Source organism: Leopardus geoffroyi, chromosome B1 (assembly GCF_018350155.1).
Source record: "Leopardus geoffroyi isolate Oge1 chromosome B1, O.geoffroyi_Oge1_pat1.0, whole genome shotgun sequence".
Taxonomy (NCBI): Eukaryota; Metazoa; Chordata; class Mammalia; order Carnivora; family Felidae; genus Leopardus; species Leopardus geoffroyi.
In genome coordinates this window covers 58858848-58878269 of record NC_059327.1, presented here as the reverse complement: position 1 = coordinate 58878269, position 19422 = coordinate 58858848, and the positions used below count along the sequence as shown (strand labels likewise).

Genomic DNA, 19422 nt, shown 5'->3' with positions numbered 1-19422 from the left:
CCTGAGTGCCGAAAGAGAATTATAAAACTATCAATGTTATTCACTGCTTAAATTTTGAAAGAATGTTTCAGTGTTTTAAAAGGCCAGACTAAAGAGATTTTTCACTTGCTTTCAAAAAAAATACTTAATATTCAAATATTTTTCTTCTATGTAATTTTGAAAATTCAGCAGAATATTAACGTGGATGTATAATGGTAGTATCCTATATGAAAGGCTTTTCATATAAACATTCATTGGACATTTGAACTTTTAGAAATGAAAATACTTATGGAATTTTACATTCAGGTTCACAGGATGATCTAGTGAATAAAAGTCACCAGAAATCTTATCTTTACATGTTTATCCTTGAAAACATTTCTAAAATACATAGCAAGTAAACTTTACCACATAATTAGAATATATTAACCATAATAATCTTTGCTAGATTATCTTGTTTCCAAGGCATTGCTCAGGATATTAATTTTATTTTCATGGGATTAAAGATGCTGGAACTAATTTAGGCCAGTAATACCTTACTTTTATATAGTACTTTAGTTTATTCTATTTAGTTTATTTATTCAGTTTTATTCTATTACTAAAATTTTACCTACATATAACTCACTTTAGAGACATGGAAACTGAATCAAAGTGTTTATATGTCTTGCACAAGGCTATACACTCAATTGCACAGTCAATAAATAGCACAGAAAGGATTGAAATCTCACCACTTCTATAATACCCCCAAAACATACTCACTGACTTTATTTCTCTTATGATTTGCCTCTTAGATATATGAGATCTTCTGAAAGAGGTTATGTACCCACGCTGAGGATTTCATCCACTAGAAAAGCTGATTTGTTTAGATTCCAATCAAATAAACAAGTATTTACTGAAGAGCTAAAATATAAATGGTATTATGCAAGATCTTAAATAAATTTTCCATTAATGGAAAAAGAAAATAATCTTTTAATGTAGAAATATCTTTAGTTTTTATTTATGTGTACAAACTTCTACACTTTGTAGCAGGTATAGAAAAGCATAGCACCTCATTAGAACGAGAAAGAGAGTATATCTAATCTTTTGGCTCATCCTACTATTAGCATTTAACTTAGTATTTAATTAAAAGACTAACATAGCATGCACATCCACTATGTACCATTGTAACAATGAGTAAACATTAATTTGTTGATTAAATCTTCTAGTGGCCAGCCTGGAGGAATTAGTGTCCTCCACAGATGGTATTAAAAGTCAGTGGGGCTGCTAAGTCTGCCATTATAAGAAAAGTATAAGACTAACACCTTTTTTGGAAGAAGCACTCAAAAATTTGTCTTATATATATTTTTAAATGTGGCCCTGAATTCACTTTTTAGATTTTCTTATTATATGACCTTGAGTGAAGTTTGAATAACAACAAAAAAACATGTTTTTTTCCCAAGGAAAACATTAAGTGAAATTTCCTGGTATGCACTAACCTACTTTTAAAAATAGCTTACTTCAGCACTCTCAACAATAGCCAAATTACGGAAACAGCCTAAATGTCCATCAACTGATGAATGGATAAAGAAATTGTGGTTTATATACACAATGGAGTACTACGTGGCAATGAGAAAGAATGAAATATGGCCTTTTGTAGCAACATGGATGGAACTGGAGAGTGTGATGCTAAGTGAAATAAGCCATACAGAGAAAGACAGATACCATATGGTTTCACTCTTATGTGGATCCTGAGAAACTTAACAGAAACCCATGGGGGAGGGGAATGAAAAAAAAAAAAAAAGAGGTTAGAGTGGGAGAGAGCCAAAGCATAAGAGACTGTTAAAAACTGAGAACAAACTGAGGGTTGATGGAGGGTGGGAGGGTGGGTGATGGGTATTGAGGAGGGCACCTTTTGGGATGAGCACTGGGTGTTGTATGGAAACCAATTTGACAATAAACTTCATATATTGAAAATAAATAAATAAATAAATAAATAAATAAATAAATATCTTAAAAAATTAAAAAAATAAAAATAGCTTAGTTTTCAATTTTTTATTTTATTTTTTAACTTGGTTTTCAAAATTTTAAATTAATATTAAAAAGCTTCTAACTTAAAATTTAAAATTCTGTCATCAACTAGTAGTTAAAAGAACACAAGTCACAAACAAGCTATTGTGGCAGTCAGATTAAAACAATGGTGATTTTAGAGACACCTAGGTGGTTCAGTTGGTTGGGCAACCAACTCTTGGTTTCTGCTCAGGTCATGATATCATTCATGGTTTTTGAGATCAAGTCCTGCATCAAGCTCTGCGCTGACAGTGCAGAGTAACATAGGAGGGCTTACTTGTTGCAAAGAGGGTGTAAAAAGATTACTGTCTAAGGGGCTATCACTTCCCATAGTTCTCAGAAGTGTTGGTTAAATTTCTCTCGGATTCGAGATTCCCTGTGGATCATGAAGAAAGGAATTTTGGGAAAGCAATTAAATGTATGTGCACATACATATGCAAATAAAACAACTAGTCTACCTGCTAACTCTCCACTGCCATAGTTTTGAAATCATACATGGCAGGAGAGAGATATAGAGGCTTTCTGGTCTTTTCCCTGGTGAACTGTAGAATAGTACATATTTCACAATTTCCCACTTCAATCCCTGTATCATGTGGCATTAAACTGTTAAATAATCATCACCCTAATATTCATTCATTTAAGCAAAATTTATTACACATGTACCCCATGGCCAAATCAAGGTCCTACATGTTCAGTAGTGAATAAGACAGAGAGCACACATAGAAATCATTTTCTTATATTCTTCAAAGTGAGAGTAAGTCATTATATTACTTAGAGGCAACTATACATGTCAAAACTTGCATGACTGTACTTTAAAAATGCTGTATAAAGGTAAAGAAGTAGTGAAAAAATCAGTTATAGATCATTTTTTAAAACTGCCTAGGTGAGTCACATCTCTAGAACTCCTATAAACCCAAAAATTCTGTTAGTGCTAGTATTTGTTAATGACATCATGCTCACATGTCTTCAGAATCAGAAGGTCCTTCTTTAATATGCTCATCTTCAATTTCATCTATTTCAAGATTGTCTTGACATACATCTCCTACAGTGGGAACATCCATCAGTGTTCTGAACAATTTTGAGAGATCTGGAAGTGAACATGTCCTCAACATCTAAAAAAGTTAACAGACTTCTTAGTAGGAGTGAGATCATTAGAAAATAAAAATGAGATAAAAAAATTAGAAAGTTAGAGCTAATACTAATTTTTTATTTTTATATCATATATTTAGAGCTAGAAGCTCCAGAGGTGACTTGTCCAAGGTTAGAACCTAATTCTCTTGAATTTCAGCTCCGTATTTTTTCAGTGAGGAAACTACTTTCAAGTTATGCCTGGGTTTCAACATACAAGGATTCACTTAAGTCAAAGTTCAAAGGCAGGGAGAGGTGCTTACCTGGGGTATGCCCAGGGAATGGAATTAGAAATCTGTCAGAAATCAGGCAGTGCCAGAAACTGCTAATTTGCTCCTTCTCATTCAGGACCTATACTGTCACTCTTTTACTGTATCTCTGCTAAGTCTTCCTCTCACACTTTCCTATGGCCAATCCTCCCCGTATATCTTTCCCAAATCCTGGACTGAGTTAGTCTGAAGCTTGGCAAAGCACCATCACACATAAATTGGTGGCCCTTTGTATCATTTATCCTAGGAGCTGTTGGCTGGGCCACATTGGTTAAACAAGGAACTTCATATTAGTGCAAAACAAACAAACAAACAAAAAACAAAACAAACAAAAACCTAACATGGCTTCCCTGAACAATGGACTGTAAATAGAGCCTTTCCTACAAGAAGGCAAGGCTAGAAAGACAGGTACTTGATGTTCATACTGAAAATCATGTGAGATCAGGTGAGAAGAAACTGACTTAAGAAAAAATGCACAGTTGAGGTATTTAAAATTTGAACTTGTTTGCATAAGACCAGAAATAATAGAAATAGCCTCTGGCCACTAACCTATCAGCAGTTAGAATATGATGGATAGACAGAACAATGAAACAAATATCTAAGTCTCAGAGTTGGGTTAATAACCCTAAAGGAGTCTGTGAGATTTGAAACATAACTCCTAAGGCCCTGGTAAGAATCTACACCAGATTGGAGGCTGTGAAGAAAATACAATGTTTAGCATATTAATGAAAATTTATATTCGTCGCCAATTTTATTGGTACAATCTGTTTTTGAGAATAAAAAAAGGATAGATTTCCATTACTTGAACATAATTTACATATTACAGCACTTGAAAAAAATGGTTATGAACTACAAGATGGTAAGATACGTTGCTTGTCAAAGCACTTAATAATGGTACTGAAAGTATTTCTTTTTCTGAATCTCTCACTGTCAGCAGAATTTATGCTTGACTTCTTTATTATTTTAATGGTTTGAACCCTGTATATTATAAACCAGCGGTATGCAAAATATGCATACAGTAACAGTTTCTCTAGATAGATACAGCATATATGCATTATATACCTAAATTCAAGGGGACTCGACATAAAGATGCAGTATTTTTTAGGCTGAGATAAATTTTAACTCTGGTAAAATAGTCTCAATTCTAGTTTATTCCTTTCACTAGTTAAAATAATTTTCCTAATATGGGAGCCTGGGCGGCTCAATTGGTTAAATAAGCATCTGACTTCAGCTCAGGTCATGATCTCCTGGTTCACAGGTTTGAGCCCCGCATCCAGCAATGTGCTGAAAGTTCAGAGCCCAGGGGCGCCTGGGTGGCTCAGTCGGTTAAGCGTCCGACTTCAGCTCAGGTCAGGATCTCACGGTCCGTGAGTTCGAGCCCCGCGTCGGGCTCTGGGCTGATGGCTCAGAGCCTGGAGCCTGCTTCCGATTCTGTGTCTCCCTCTCTCTCTGCCCCTCCGCCGTTCATGCTCTGCCTCTGTCTCAAAAATAAATAAACGTTAAAAAATTTAAAAAAAAAGAAAAGAAAGTTCAGAGACTGAAGCCTGCTTTGGATTCTGTGTCTTCCTCTCTCTGCCCCTCCCCCGTTCACACTGTCTCTCTCTCTCTCAGAAATAAACATTAAAAAAATAATTTTCCTAACTTAATGTAACATAATACAGTTAGAAAGAAATTTTAAGAGGTATGTAATTTCACAACTTTCCTCCTGGAATAGATCTATGTACCCTCAATCCAACAGCTTATCTATCCTATATTGAAAACCCTTTATGTTCACAGTCTTCTTTGACAGATTTTTTAGATGTTTTTGTTTGTTGGTTAAGTTCTTTTTCTCAAAAATGAAGAGAACCACATAAGATAGTGAATAAATTAAGTAGTAAGTATACTAATAATAGAACTCCACATAAAATTGTACTTAAAAGAATTCTGTCAACTCACAGTTTCATCTGTAGTATTTTTCAAATAAAATTATGAATTAGCAATACTCTGGTTATAGTACAGAATGGATTATAATGAACATATTTATTTAACTTCTGCTTACTAAAATTAAACTGTAACACTGTTTCTTAAAAATAGCTTCTAAAAATATATCCTCACTTCAACCCATAAACCAGGTGAAAAGTGGATCTAAAACATTAAAAAAATTATGAACATTTAGCAAAGGCAAAAATTATAGACATTATATAATAATTGATATTTTAGCAAATTAAAACAAGACATTTAAGACATATATGCTATTGGTGAATTACACATCAATATTCCCCCCCCCCAACTCTCCATTTGCTATAATGAGTAAAGAAATTCTTAATATTTTTATAGAGATTAGTTTTCCACTCTACTCCGCAGATCAGAAAAACTATTGGTGGAACACATCTGGTCTCTCTCCACCCTGTATTTGCCATCCTCTAAAATGAGGGAGGTCTAAAGGGAAGGACAAGTAACTATTCTGTTTGGTAACCTAGACTGTGTTCTTATATAAGTGATAGCATGAGAAGATCACATCTTGAGATGATTTCATTTTGAACTATTACAAATTTACCTTACCTTACTTAATAAATCAAGTCACTCTATTACTACTACCTTATGAAAGCTACATAATTTACAGTGTTTGTTGTCAGAAATAATACAACCCAGACGATAATATAATTCTAGACCTACTAGAAATAGCTTTTCAAAATGAAAGTGTAACAAAAAGGTTTTTAAATAAACAAAAGAGGAAAAAAAAGTCATCACCAACAGGGCTGCACAAGAATGTTAAAGGAAGTTCTTAAAAGGTGCAGAAGTGATAGATACCAGATAGAAACCTGAATTCTACACAAAGTAATGAAGAATGTCCGAAATGGTAAATATATAGACTCTCAATTTTTACTTTCTGTAAAAGATAATGTTTAAAGCAAAAATGATAAAAATTTATTGTGGTGTTTATAACATATGGACATAATATATACGACAACAATGCCAAAAGGACAGACAAGAGAGTGGAAATGGAAGTATATTGTTAAATATGTTAAATAAATACTGTGGTATATTAAATATGTTAAATATGTTAAACAAATATAGTGGTATATTAAAGAAAAATTGTAAAAAGCTAAAACTGTATGTTGAAAACTGAGAATTACAACTAAATATTTGAAAAGGTCTATCTTTAAAAGCAAATAGTAGAGATTAAATAAAATGCTAAAAATACTCAATCCAAAAGAAGGGAGAATTAAAGTAAATACAAGAAGAAAAAGTGATGAGACAAATAGAAAACAAATAGCAAAATGGTAGGTTTAAAATTAATCATATCAATAATATATAAAAAATTACATAACAAGTAAATTGTCTAATCACTTTGAATAAAAGAGAATGTCAGGCTGGTTAAAAAGACTTGACTAGGGGCGCCTGGGTGGCGCAGTCGGTTGAGCGTCCGACTTCAGCCAGGTCACGATCTCGCGGTCCGGGAGTTCGAGCCCCGCGTCGGGCTCTGGGCTGGTGGCTCAGAGCCTGGAGCCTGTTTCCGATTCTGTGTCTCCCTCTCTCTCTGCCCCTCCCCCGTTCATGCTCTGTCTCTCTCTGTCCCAGAAATAAATAAACGTTGAAAAAAAAAATAAAAATAAAAAAAAAAAAAAAAAAAAAAAAAGACTTGACTAGATGATAGCTACAAAAAATCCACTTTACATATAAAATCAGTGTGATTAAAAGTAAAGGATGTAAAATATATATACCTCATAAACATTAATCATCAGAAAGCTGGAATGGCTGTATTAAAATAGGACAAAACAGATTTCAAAACAAAGTGGTATGACCAAGAATAAAGAGAGTCATTTCATAACGATTAAAGAGGTCAATTTTTTAAGACTATATAAAGATTATTAACATGCATTAAATTGACTGGAAATTTTAACACTCCTTTCTCAGTAATTGATAAATAAGTAGAAAGACAATTAGCAAGGACACCACTATCAAACAAAAAGGGACACTTCATAACAATAAACCTATCAATTCAATATCCAGAAGACAGCAATACTGAATTTTTATTCACTCAAGAGCAAAGTTTCAAAATACATGGAACAAAAATAGACACAAATGAAAAGACAATTATGCAAGTATAGTTTTTTCAATCTTTTCTCATCAACTGATACAACTAGACAAAATAGAAGATAAAGAAGACTTGAACAACACTAGCAACTAATTTGACTTAATTCTTGACATTTACAAAACATTCCACACAATGATAGAATACACATTCTTTTATGGAGATCTGTTAGAGTAGAAGCCACCAGTAAAGGAGACTAAAGGGTGATTCATGAGCGCCGAGGAAAATGTGATATAAAGCAAGCCAAGATATAAAAATGATTTTACAAATAAAGTGTATATCAACTCTGTTGGAAGAAAAAAATCAAAAAAGATGAGATAAAAAGGTACACAGAATTTGGCAATGTATTAGTAACTAATTTGACAAGAGCAGTTTTAATGGAGGAGTGGGATGAAAGTCATATTAGAATGTATTTGGAAGTGGAGACTGCAAAGATACAACATATTGAAGATGTTTGGTTGTAAAGGGAACAAAGAAAAGGGGTGGTAGCTGGAGAAGGACATGTTGTCAAGAGAAGAGAAGTTTGCTAATTACGATGGGACTTACAAGAACATGTATGTTGAGGAAATGATCTACTATAGAGGAAAAAGTTGATACAAGTGTGACCAAAGTAAAGGAGTTATTCCTTGAGGTGAGAGAGGTTAGGATTCAAAGTACAAGGAGAATTTCCTTTAACAATAATAAAAAAAACCACAGGGTTGCCTGGGTAGCTCAGTCGATTAAGCATCCAACTTGATCTTGGTTCAGGTCATAATCTCGTGATCATCAGACTGAACCCAGGGTCAGGCTCTTTGCTGACTGTGGAGCCTGCTTGGGATTCTCTCTCTCTCTCTGTCTCTCTCTGTCTCTCTCTGTCTCTCTCTCTCCTCTCTCTGTCTCTCCCTGCCTTGTACACACTCGTGCACGCACTCTCTCTCCCTCTCAAAAATAAACATTAAAAAAAAGGTAAGTAGCATAATTAACATTTTTAAAAAAGACCTTTAACAAAAATCCTTGTTAAGAGCTCAAATTATTCCACTTAGTAGACAGATTATCTATATGTTTCAAAATAAATTTTACTTTTTCTCCACATTTCAAGGTGACCATTATGAACATCAAGTATTTACTATTTGGGCCCAGTGATGAACTTTCATGACCTCAAAGATTTAAGGAATAGGGAGGTATGGCCTTCTGTCCTTGCCTTAAATGGGTACAAACTGCTTTGGCTTTCTAGGGTTCTTTCTTGCCCTTCTTCTTACAGTCATTCCCCTACATGAAATCTATTTTGTTGTGCTTACTTCCGAAGCAAGTACTTCTATAGAACTACTAAGGCTGAACTAAGGTCATGAAAGAAAATAAAAAATTAAAATGTATTATGCAAGGGATGTTAACATTTTTTAAGTTTATTTCTTTATTTTGAGAGAGAGGCAGAGCATGTGAGTTGGGGAGAGGCAGAGATATAAGGAAAGAGAGAGAATCCCAAGCAGGTTCTGCACTGTCAGCATAGAGCCCGACATGGGGCTTGAAACTACGAACCATGAGATCATTACCTGAGCCAAAGTCAAGAGTCAGATGCTTAACTGACTGAGCACCCAAGCTCTCCAGGAATGTTAACTTTATACACAGAATAAATTATTAAAAATCTCTAGGCTAAAGACAATTAGCTATACACCTTTACTAGAAAGGAAAGTGTATGAATTACATGATAATCCTTCTCTGTTCCACAAGTAGGCCTTATTCTCTAACTCTGAAGATCATAACATTTGTTTTCATAGTTTACATCTTTGAAAGTTTGAATGCTATTAGACAAGTAAGAGAATTTAGCAATCTCTACATTTAAAATAAGATTAAGACAACACTCCATAAAGTAAAAACATATCCAACTGGAAAACTAAACTGAAAATCAAAATGACATATTTAAAAAATAGCCAAGGATGAAAGAATTCAGGTAATTCATTCCTATACAGACCTAAACATATAAAAAATGTCCAACATCAGTGGCAAACATAGAAACACAAATTTTAAAAATACCATCACTCATTCATTAAATACACAATTTTTAAGTGAATGATAACAGTTGGTGCTCTTTAGAGTACAGACTCTCATATACTATTGAGGTATCATTAGCTACTTTTTAATCTTTATTTTATTTGTGTGTGTGTATGTGTGTGTGTGTGTGTGTGTGTGTGTGTGTGAGAGAGAGAGAGAGAGAGAGAGAGAAAGTGAGCGAGCACAAGCGGCAGAGGGGTAGAAAGAAGAAGACAGAGGATCCCATGCAGGCTCTGCACTGGCAGCAGAAAGCCCAATGTGGGGCTCAAACTCACAAACTGTGAGATCATGACCTGAGTCAAAGTCAGAGGCTTAACCAACTGAGCCACCCAGGCGACCCCATAATAAGCTATTTCTTAAAGGGAAAACAGGCGGTATACAATATAACCTTTTGAACTCTACTTACAGAAATTTACTTTATAACTGTGGCTATTGTCAAAGATACACATGTAGGTAGTTAAGGCCCAGCAATAAAAATAGATTAGTTTAAAAAATTATCTATAGCATAGCATCACAATGGAATTTATGGTCATTATAGATGATATGAGAGATTATTTGACAATATGGCAAAATGTTATTTTTTAAAAATGCTTATTTATTTATTTTGAGAAAGAGAAAGAGCACACATGAGTGGTGAAGGGACAGAGAGACAGAGAGAGGGAGAACCCCAACCAGGCTTTGCACTGTCAGTAAAGAGCCCAACATGGGGCTCAATCTCATGAACCTTGAGATCATGACCTGAGCCAAAATTAAGGGTTGGTCACTCAACAGACTGAGCAATTCAGGTGCCCATGACAAAATGCAATTTTTATAATAATATAGTTTTCAATAGTAACATTTGTAAAAATTTTATAATTATTATTAAACAGAAAAGCAGGTTACAAAAAATATGCCTAATAATCCATTTTGGCAAAAAGTTTTATAAATGTAAAAATTACACATATAAAACGTAATATAACAAAATATGTGACTTCTTTATATTTTAAAATGTTCTATAGAGATACTGTTGCAATTTCAAAATAAGAAAAAGATAGCAAGTGAGAAAAGATAAGAGGTTTGAAAATCTTCTGCCAGAAAGTGCATATGAATATCTTATCTATTAGTCTTTCTACATACAAATTAGGCAAATAATACTTCTGTCCATTTAAGATATATTGCTTGGGGTGCCTGGATGGCTTGGTCGGTTAAGTATCAACTCTTGATTATGGCTCAAGTCATGATCTAACTATCCAGCCCCACATTGGGCTCTGGGCTGACAGCGTGGAGCCTGCTCAGGATTCTCTCTCTTCCTCTCTCTTCCCCTCCCCCATGTGTACACTTGCTCTCTCTCTCTCTCAAAATAAATAAATAAACTTAAAAAAAGAAAGGATATATTACTTAAGTTTAGTCTCAGACTAAAAATGGAGGTAGGGTTGAGTAGTGAAGAGAGGAGATAATGTAAGAGGGTGTAAGAGAGATTTTCTGCTTAAATAAAAGTAGACCCTATAAAAAGAATCCTGAACAAGGAGCCAATGAAATAGGTTTTGTCCTAGTTGTACTCTCAATAGCAACTTCTTTTTAGAATCCCAGAAGAGAAGATGGAGGCCTTCTGTTGTGTGTGTGTGTGTGTGTGTGTGTGTGTGTGTGTGTGTGTAAGAGATTAAAACTCAACATTATGGTTTATCAAAGAAAATAAATAAGAAATGTTATTAAAATAGATATTTTCTACTTGAGGTGCATACTTGCCTTTGGGTTGTTTGCATCAAATAGACCAGTTGAAAGTCCAATCAGCAAGGAATTCTTGTTTTTATTTTTTGGTGGTGAATCAGAGCGAGATCGAAGTGGAAAGGATTCTTCTGGTGAACACAGAATTGACTGAATTTGAGAGACTACGTTCAAGTGTTTTGAAAGAACCACTCTTTGGAAAACTGGTTCTGGTTGCACAGATTTATCTACATCACATTTGGAGTGCTGAGAATCATCTATTTCAGTTCCTGTGGTATAAAGGAAAGATTTTGTGATAAGTCTATATAGTACTTAAATAGTTTTATGTGATATTGAAAAAGGCACAGTATTTAACATGGATTCTAGCAAAAACCTCCATGTCTATCAAGGAAACAAAACCAAAGTATTTAAGTGATTATATTACCTTATAAATAATCTTTGGATATTAGGTTTTATTTTCAGAAAGCAGATTAATTTGCTATATACTTCCATTAAATGCAAAATATGTAGACACAATGTAAGGAAATGCGAAAACACACTGTTTAGACACTCATATTTACCTCCAGTTTATCTTTGTTCCTATAGGTTAGATAGGAAAAATTATATTTCTCATATTTTAATTAGTACTATTAAAAACAAGACAATTTACTTAAAGTTCTTAGTATACTGGCTTAATTTTAGCAAGCAGTTCTTTTCGTTTTGAACAGTCAATAAAATAATTGGCCAAAAAGTTATTTATTTATTTATTTATTTATTTATTTATTTATTTATTTATTTTTGAGACAGAGAGAGACAGAGCACGAGCAGTGGCAGGGCAGAGAAAGAGGGAGACACAAAATCCAAAGGAGACTCCAGGTTCTGAGCTGTCATCAGCACAGAGCCTGATGCGGGGCTCGAACTCACGAGTGGTGAGATCATGACCTAAGTTGAAGTTGGATGCTTAACCAACTGAGCCATTCAGATGCCCCTTGGCCAAAAAGTTTTACTGCCCATGTTGCCAAACAATCCAGGTTTATTAATGAGAACCTAATGCTCTATGACTACTACATTTTTTAAATGAATGAGGTAACTGACAAGAAATGCTGTCTATTAACATGTTGTCCAAATAAAAGATTCACATTAACAACCTTCCAGAAAGTATTTAGTCTAGCACAACGAGGCTTACTTATATCAACTTCACTAAGGTGGTCCACATTCCTCGGGATTCCATCTTCAGTAACTTCATCTTGCTGAACAATGATCCTATCTTCCAACCTGCCCAGATGGATACATCAGTAAAAATACAATTTACTAGAAATAAAAGCACTCGTAAATTAAAAAAGAAAAAAGAGTACAAGTTCACCAGAATTCTATGATCCCTCTTCCAAATATTTTCCTCATGTGTGTACAGATATACATATTTTTCTTTCATAAGCACATTGTATTTTTTACCCTATTAAAACCTTCACCAATCATAGTCAGTCACAAAAGCCAGCCTCACCACTTCTTGTAACAGTGGTTCCCAAAATGTGGCCTCTAGACATTAGGAACACACAGAAACTTGGTCAAAATACAATTTCTCAGGGCCTAGACTGGACCTATAAATCAAACCTTTGGAGATAAGGCCCACCAATTGATTTTAATGAATACCAAAATAATTCTAATACTTGCTAATGTCTGAGAACCACTACTTTAAGCAATCAAAATGCCCCTTAAGAGTGGAGAATATAGGGGCGCCTGGGTGGCGCAGTCGGTTAAGCGTCCGACTTCAGCCAGGTCACGATCTCGCGGTCCGTGAGTTCGAGCCCCGCGTCAGGCTCTGGGCTGACGCTCAGAGCCTGGAGCCTGTTTCCGATTCTGTGTCTCCCTCTCTCTCTGCCCCTCCCCCGTTCATGCTCTGTCTCTCTCTCTGTCCCAAAAATAAATAAAACGTTGAAAAAAGAAAAAAAAAAAAAAGAAAAAAAAAAAAAGAGTGGAGAATATAAAACAATCATGCTATACTAATACTGTAAAATATCATGCAGCTGTTAAAAAAAATGAAACAGAAATCTATGTGAAATGCTATATAGAATGATAGTTAATATATTATTAACTAAGGAAAGTAATCTGCAGATCAGTTAGTATTAAATGGTGTTAAGTTTCAAAAATGGTGTGTAGCACAGTACAAAAAAAATAGAATGATATGCACAGAAATGTTTTAGTTCTTGAAGAGAGTGAATTAATTAAGGGAAAAAAGGTAAAGAAGAACTAACAATTTTTATTTCAATATAGCTGGGAATTAAATTCATGTATTTTTTTAACAAAAATTTAAAGATTGGAATAATACGGTCCAAAGATTTGAAACAAATCCAGAAAAAGATGCTCGATATCACTAACCATCAGACAATGCAAATCAAAACCAAATAAGATATCATCTCATAACAAAGACAGATATTAGCTGTATCTATTGTAATCCTTTTACAATATATACAAATTAAACCATCATGCTGTATGCATTAAACTTACAGTGATACAAGTCAATTATTTCTCAATAAAAATGGAAAAAGGAATCATTTCAATAAATATGAACTGGTAACCACCTCCAAAAAGATACCATCTTATATTTGTTACAACGGCTATTATCAAAAAGAACTAAGTGTTGGTAAGGATGTGGAAGAAAAGGAATCCTTGTGCACTGTTGGTAAGGATGCAAATGGTGCAGCCACTATGAAAAACAGTATGGAGATTCCTCAAAAAATTAAAAACAGAAACATAATACAATCCAGTAATTCCACTACTGAGTATCCAAAGAAAACAAAAACACTAATTCAAAAAGATCTATACTTCCCTATGTTTATTGTAGCATTATTAATTAACAACAGCCAAGATTTGGAAGCAACCCAAGCGTCCTTTGACAGATGAATGTGTACACGCATGCACATACTGGAATATTACTTGGCCATAAAAAGGAGTGAAATCTTGCCACCTGCATAACACAGGTAGACATGGAGGGTATTTATGCTCAGTAAGATAAGTAAGACAGAGAAACACAAGTACCATATGATTTCACTTATATGTGCAATCTAAAAAAAAAAAAAAAAAAAAGAACACAGAAGGAAACATAAACCAGGAACAGATCTATAAATACAGAGAATAAACTGGTAGTTACCAGAGGGAAGGGAGGTGAGAAGATGGGAAAAAGGGATGAGGGTTAGTGGGAGGTCCAGCACTATTTACAACTGACAAAAGGTAGCAACAATCCTGGAAACGACCCACCATCATCTGCTGAATGCCTACCTATTGCTGAATGGATAAAAATATATGCTATATTCCACATAATGGATTTTCAGCCATAAAAAGGAATGAAGAAGTGTATATCCTACAAAATAAACTTTGAAAACATTATGTATGGTTAAGTGAAAGAAGCCAAATACAAAAGGCCACGTACTATATGATTCCATATGAAACATCCAGAATAGGCAAATCCATAGACAGAAAGGAAATTAGCAGTTGACAAAGGCTGGGGGAAGGGGAAAATTGAAAGTGGCTGCTAAATGGGAGTCAGGGTTTCCTTTTGGGGAAATGAAAATGTTCTGGAACCACATAGTGGTAATGGCTACACAACACTGAATGTACTAAATACTACTGAATTATACACGTTAAAATGGCTAAAATGGTAATTTTATGTTACATGAATTTCACCTCAACCAAAAAAAAAGTAATATTCCTTTTAGAATTCCCCTAACTGCTCAAATCCTAGTTGACTTTACTGTTATCAGTTTGGTATATATCTTACCATATTTTTCCTTTAAATTTACATAAAATAATAAAGTGTTAATATACAGAAATGCTTTTTTACCCAGTATTATTTTATTTCATTAATTATTTGATATTTGGGGCATATTTACATATTAATACATGAAGTAACATTTTACTATTTAAAGTGCTGTATACAATACATAATGCAGCATACAGAAACTATTTTTGGCGACTTACTTATTGATTATTTAGACTCTTTCAGATTATTTGTTGACTTTCCTACAATAAACATTCTTGCATATGCCTCTTTGTACCCATGTGTGAGTAATCTTAGAGTAGATACCAAAAAATAAAAGATAGATTTTATACAAAATGTACATTTTAAACTAACAAAACTGGGAAATGGATCTCCAAATTGGCTCTCCCAATTAATATTCATATTCATAATGTTTCAAAGCACCTAATTCCAAGGGGCGCCTGGGTGGCGCAGTCGGTTAAGCGTCCGACTTCAGCCAGGTCACGATCTCGCGGTCCGTGAGTTCGAGCCCCGTGTCGGGCTCTGGGCTGATGGCTCAGAGCCTGGAGCCTGTTTCCGATTCTGTGTCTCCCTCTCTCTCTGTCCCTCCCCCGTTCATGCTCTGTCTCTCTCTGTCCCCAAAATAAATAAACGTTGAAAAAAAAAAAATTAAAAAAAAAAAAAAAAAAAAAAAAAAAGCACCTAATTCCCAATCCCTCACCAATATTTGATGCTATTACTTCCCTTCCTCCTGACTTCATATTATTTTATGAAGAAACTTTCACTGGACACACCTGAACTCTGGCCTGCCTTTTATTTACTTCTCTCCTTTGAGGGAGAACAAGTATCTGACATTCATACATCCATAGTTCTTCACTGAGTAAAGTTAGTCAGAACTTAGGAGTGTGATGTCTTTTTTTCCTCAGTAGTATTGACTCTCTATAATCCATAAAGTACCGTACAATTGTATTTACTAACCATATAATATGGTTTTCTCCTTTGTTAACAACTATATTCATATTATTTTCCCATTTTTTTCTCTTGGACTTTTTTGTCTTTTTTCTTATTAATTTACATGAATTCTTTATGAATTCTGGATATTAATTATTAGGCTGCCTCCCATTTTTTGACATTTAGGTCTTTAATAAATTTGATATTGTTTTGTTGAATGGTGTTAGAAACAAAACTAACATTTTTTTTCCAAATCGTGTTATTTTAAGTGCTGCATATGCTGTGTAGTATACAGAAACACAGTATTTTTAACAATTTCCTTATTAATGATTATTTAGACTATTTCATATTATTTGCTATGATAAGCATTCTTGCATACATTCCTTTTTGCCCATCTTCAAATCCAGCCCATCTCCTGTTTTTATATATAAAGTGGTCTTGAAACAGCCACACTCATTTGTTTATGTATCATCTATGGCTGCTTTTGCAATACCTAGGCGGAGCTGAATAGCTGCATCACAGACCAAATCGTCTATCTGAAGCTAAAATATTTACTAACTGGTTCTTCTTCTTCTTCTTCTTTTTTAAATTTTTTATTTATTTTTGAGACAGAGAGACACAGAGCATGAGCAGGGGAGGGGCAGACAGAAAGGGAGACACAGAATCCGAAGCAGGCTGCAGGCTCCAGGCTCCAGGCTCTGAGCTGTTAGCACAGAGTCCGACATGGGGCTCGAACTCACAAACTGAGATCATGACCTGAGTTGAAGTAGGACGCTTAACCGACTGAGCCACCCAGGCGCCCCCTAACAGGTTCTTATAGAAAAAGATCGACTGTCCCTGCTATAGATCATGGCAAAGGAAGAAACTTCTAATTACTTTTTATGAAGGAAGCATAACAAGAATAACAAAATCTGACAAAGATTTCTCATAACAAAAGGAACTGCAGATGATTCTTTGCAAATATTAATATAAAAATCATAAAATACATAAGTGCATTAAATAATATGTCATGACCAAGAAGAGTTTACTTAAGGTATGCAGAATGGTTTATATTAATATATTAATATAATTAATTATACAGTTAACCCTTAAACAACATGGGGGATGGGTACTGATTCCCCCATGCAATCAAAAATGTGCATATAAAATTTGACTTCCCCCCTGGGGCGCCTGGGTGGCTCAGTCGGTTAAGCTTCCGACTTCAGCTCAGGTCATGATCTCACAGCTCTTGAGTTCGAGCCCCGCGTTGGGCTCTGTGCTGACAGCTCAGAGCCTGGAGCCTGCTTCTGATTCTGTGATTCTCTCTCTCTCTCCCCCTCCCCTGCTTATGCTCTCTCTCAGTCTGTCAAAAAATAAACGTTAAAAATTTGACTTCCCCAAAACTGAATTATTACTAATAGACTACTGTTGACCAGAGTGTTAATGATAACATAAACAGTTGATAAATACATATTTTACATGTATTATATGTCATATTTTTAAAATAATACCTAACTTTTAATTATTTTTTCAGTATTTCAAGCTACACAGTCCACCTACAACTTCTTTCAAATTAGCATGAGTCTTCAAAAATTTTCCAATATATTTATTGAAAAAAATGTATATGAAGACCATGTATAAAAAGATCAATGCAGTTCAAAACAGTGTTGTTCAAAGGCTAACTGTACTAATAAATAAAGGAAAACATTTATATGAACGGTTCTATAGAAGCTGAAAAGTCATTCAATAAAATTCATTCCTGACTTTTTAAAAAATCAATAAAATAAGGGAGCCTGGGTGGCTCAGTCGGTTGAGTGTCTGAATTCAGGTCAGGTCATGATCTCACAGTCCGTGAGTTTGAGCCCCACATCAGGCTCTGTGCTGACAGCTCAGAGCCTGGAGTCTGCTTCTGATTCTGTGTCTCCCTCTCTCTCTGCCCCTCCCCTGCTCATGCTCTGTCTCTGTCTCAAAAATAAATAAAAACATTAAAAAAATTTTTTTTTAAATCAATAAAATATTGATACCTATCTCAGTTAAAAAGTATAGTTATGCCTAATGAGGATTCACAACAGAATCATCTTCACTGAAGTCAAGAAAAACACACAGATATCCCCTATTTGCAATATTTAACATTGTATAAAAGATACAAAGACAATTACAGAAAAAAAATAGTGTTAAAAAATTGGAAAGACAAAACCATCACTTTTTTCATATGATTATATATCTGAGAAAAGCAAAAGATTCAACTGAAAATCTATCATGAACAATAGTGGGGTACAAAATCAATGTAAAGAAATCTACAACTTTCTAGTTACAAGATCTCATAGAAGAATAGGGACCATTTATAACACCAAACAAAAGATAATTTATCTAGTAACAAGCTTACCAATAAAAGCGTAAAACCTAGATGAAGGAAACTATAAAAATACTCAAAACTTCTATCATGTTCTTCATGGACAGGAAGAAAACAACAGTTGATTTTCCCTACATTAATTTATGAATTTAACATCTCACTAAAATACCAAGTGGTATTTTTTCCTAGGGGAAAGTGGGTGAAATTTAGTAAATTCTAAATTCAAATGAAATATGACACAAGCAAGAATAGCCAAGAAAACCAAAAAAGAAAAACAATGAAAGGGAATTAGCTTTAAATGATCTTAAAATATATTTTACATTTTAACTGAAATAGTGTGTACCAGCACATTGTATAAAGACCAATGGAGAAAAAATAAAGATAGATCAATGGAATAGGGGGAAAAAGCATAAGAACAGCTCAAATAATTAAGATAGTTTAGTACATATTAAAAGAGGCATTTTTAATCTGTGCAGGAAAGATGGACTTTTTAATAAATGGAATTGGACAACTGGGTAGCCATCTGGAAGAAAAACTAAATCCATACACCAGGATAAATTCAAATAGATCAAAGATTTAAATGTAAAAAGTGCCCATGTAAAAGTACTAGAAAAAAAGATTGAAAAATTTCTTGAGAACCTTAGAAAGAACAAAGTATTTCTGACTGATTATTAAAATCCAGGTAAACATGACAACTAAAACAAACAAACAAACAACAAACTTCTGCATGGCAAAAAAATATATATATAAATGGTCAACAGGGGGAAAAGTGTTGCAACTCACATAATAACCACAGCAAATATTTCTGATATTTAATGAGTTCTTACTAATTTATAAAAGACCAACAACCAAATTTTTAAAATGGGTTAAAGATATATACAGAGAACTCAAGGAAAAGGAAATACACATGAAATTTAAACATTTGAAAAAATGTGCTCACTTTACCAATAATAAGAGATAAACTAAGATATTATTTCTTAATCTATCGGATTGGCAAAAATAAAAAACTTTGATACTAAGTTTGGCAAGGCTAGGGGAAATGGGAAATGGGAGGTTCCATACATTCTTTCTGAGGATGTAAATTGGTACAAACCCTGGGAAGAACAATAAATGAATTACAAATGCAATTTATAAAAATACAATTGACCCAGCAATTATACTTCTATGTATCTATCCTACA

The 19422-nt window shown here is 34.1% G+C and overlaps 1 protein-coding gene across 15 annotated transcripts in view; it reads right to left on the bottom strand.

The window, feature by feature from the left end:
• The window catches only part of NEK1 (NIMA related kinase 1), a 227639-nt gene that overhangs the window by 28317 nt on the left and 179900 nt on the right, over positions 1-19422 (bottom strand). For all 15 annotated transcript variants that reach the window (XM_045463330.1, XM_045463358.1, XM_045463340.1 and 12 more), the window contains 3 exons: positions 12392-12480; positions 11248-11495; positions 2983-3134 (listed from right to left, as the gene is read on the bottom strand). In XM_045463330.1, coding sequence (XP_045319286.1) covers positions 2983-3134; positions 11248-11495; positions 12392-12480 — 489 coding nt within the window. The remainder of the gene's footprint in view (positions 1-2982; positions 3135-11247; positions 11496-12391; positions 12481-19422) is intronic.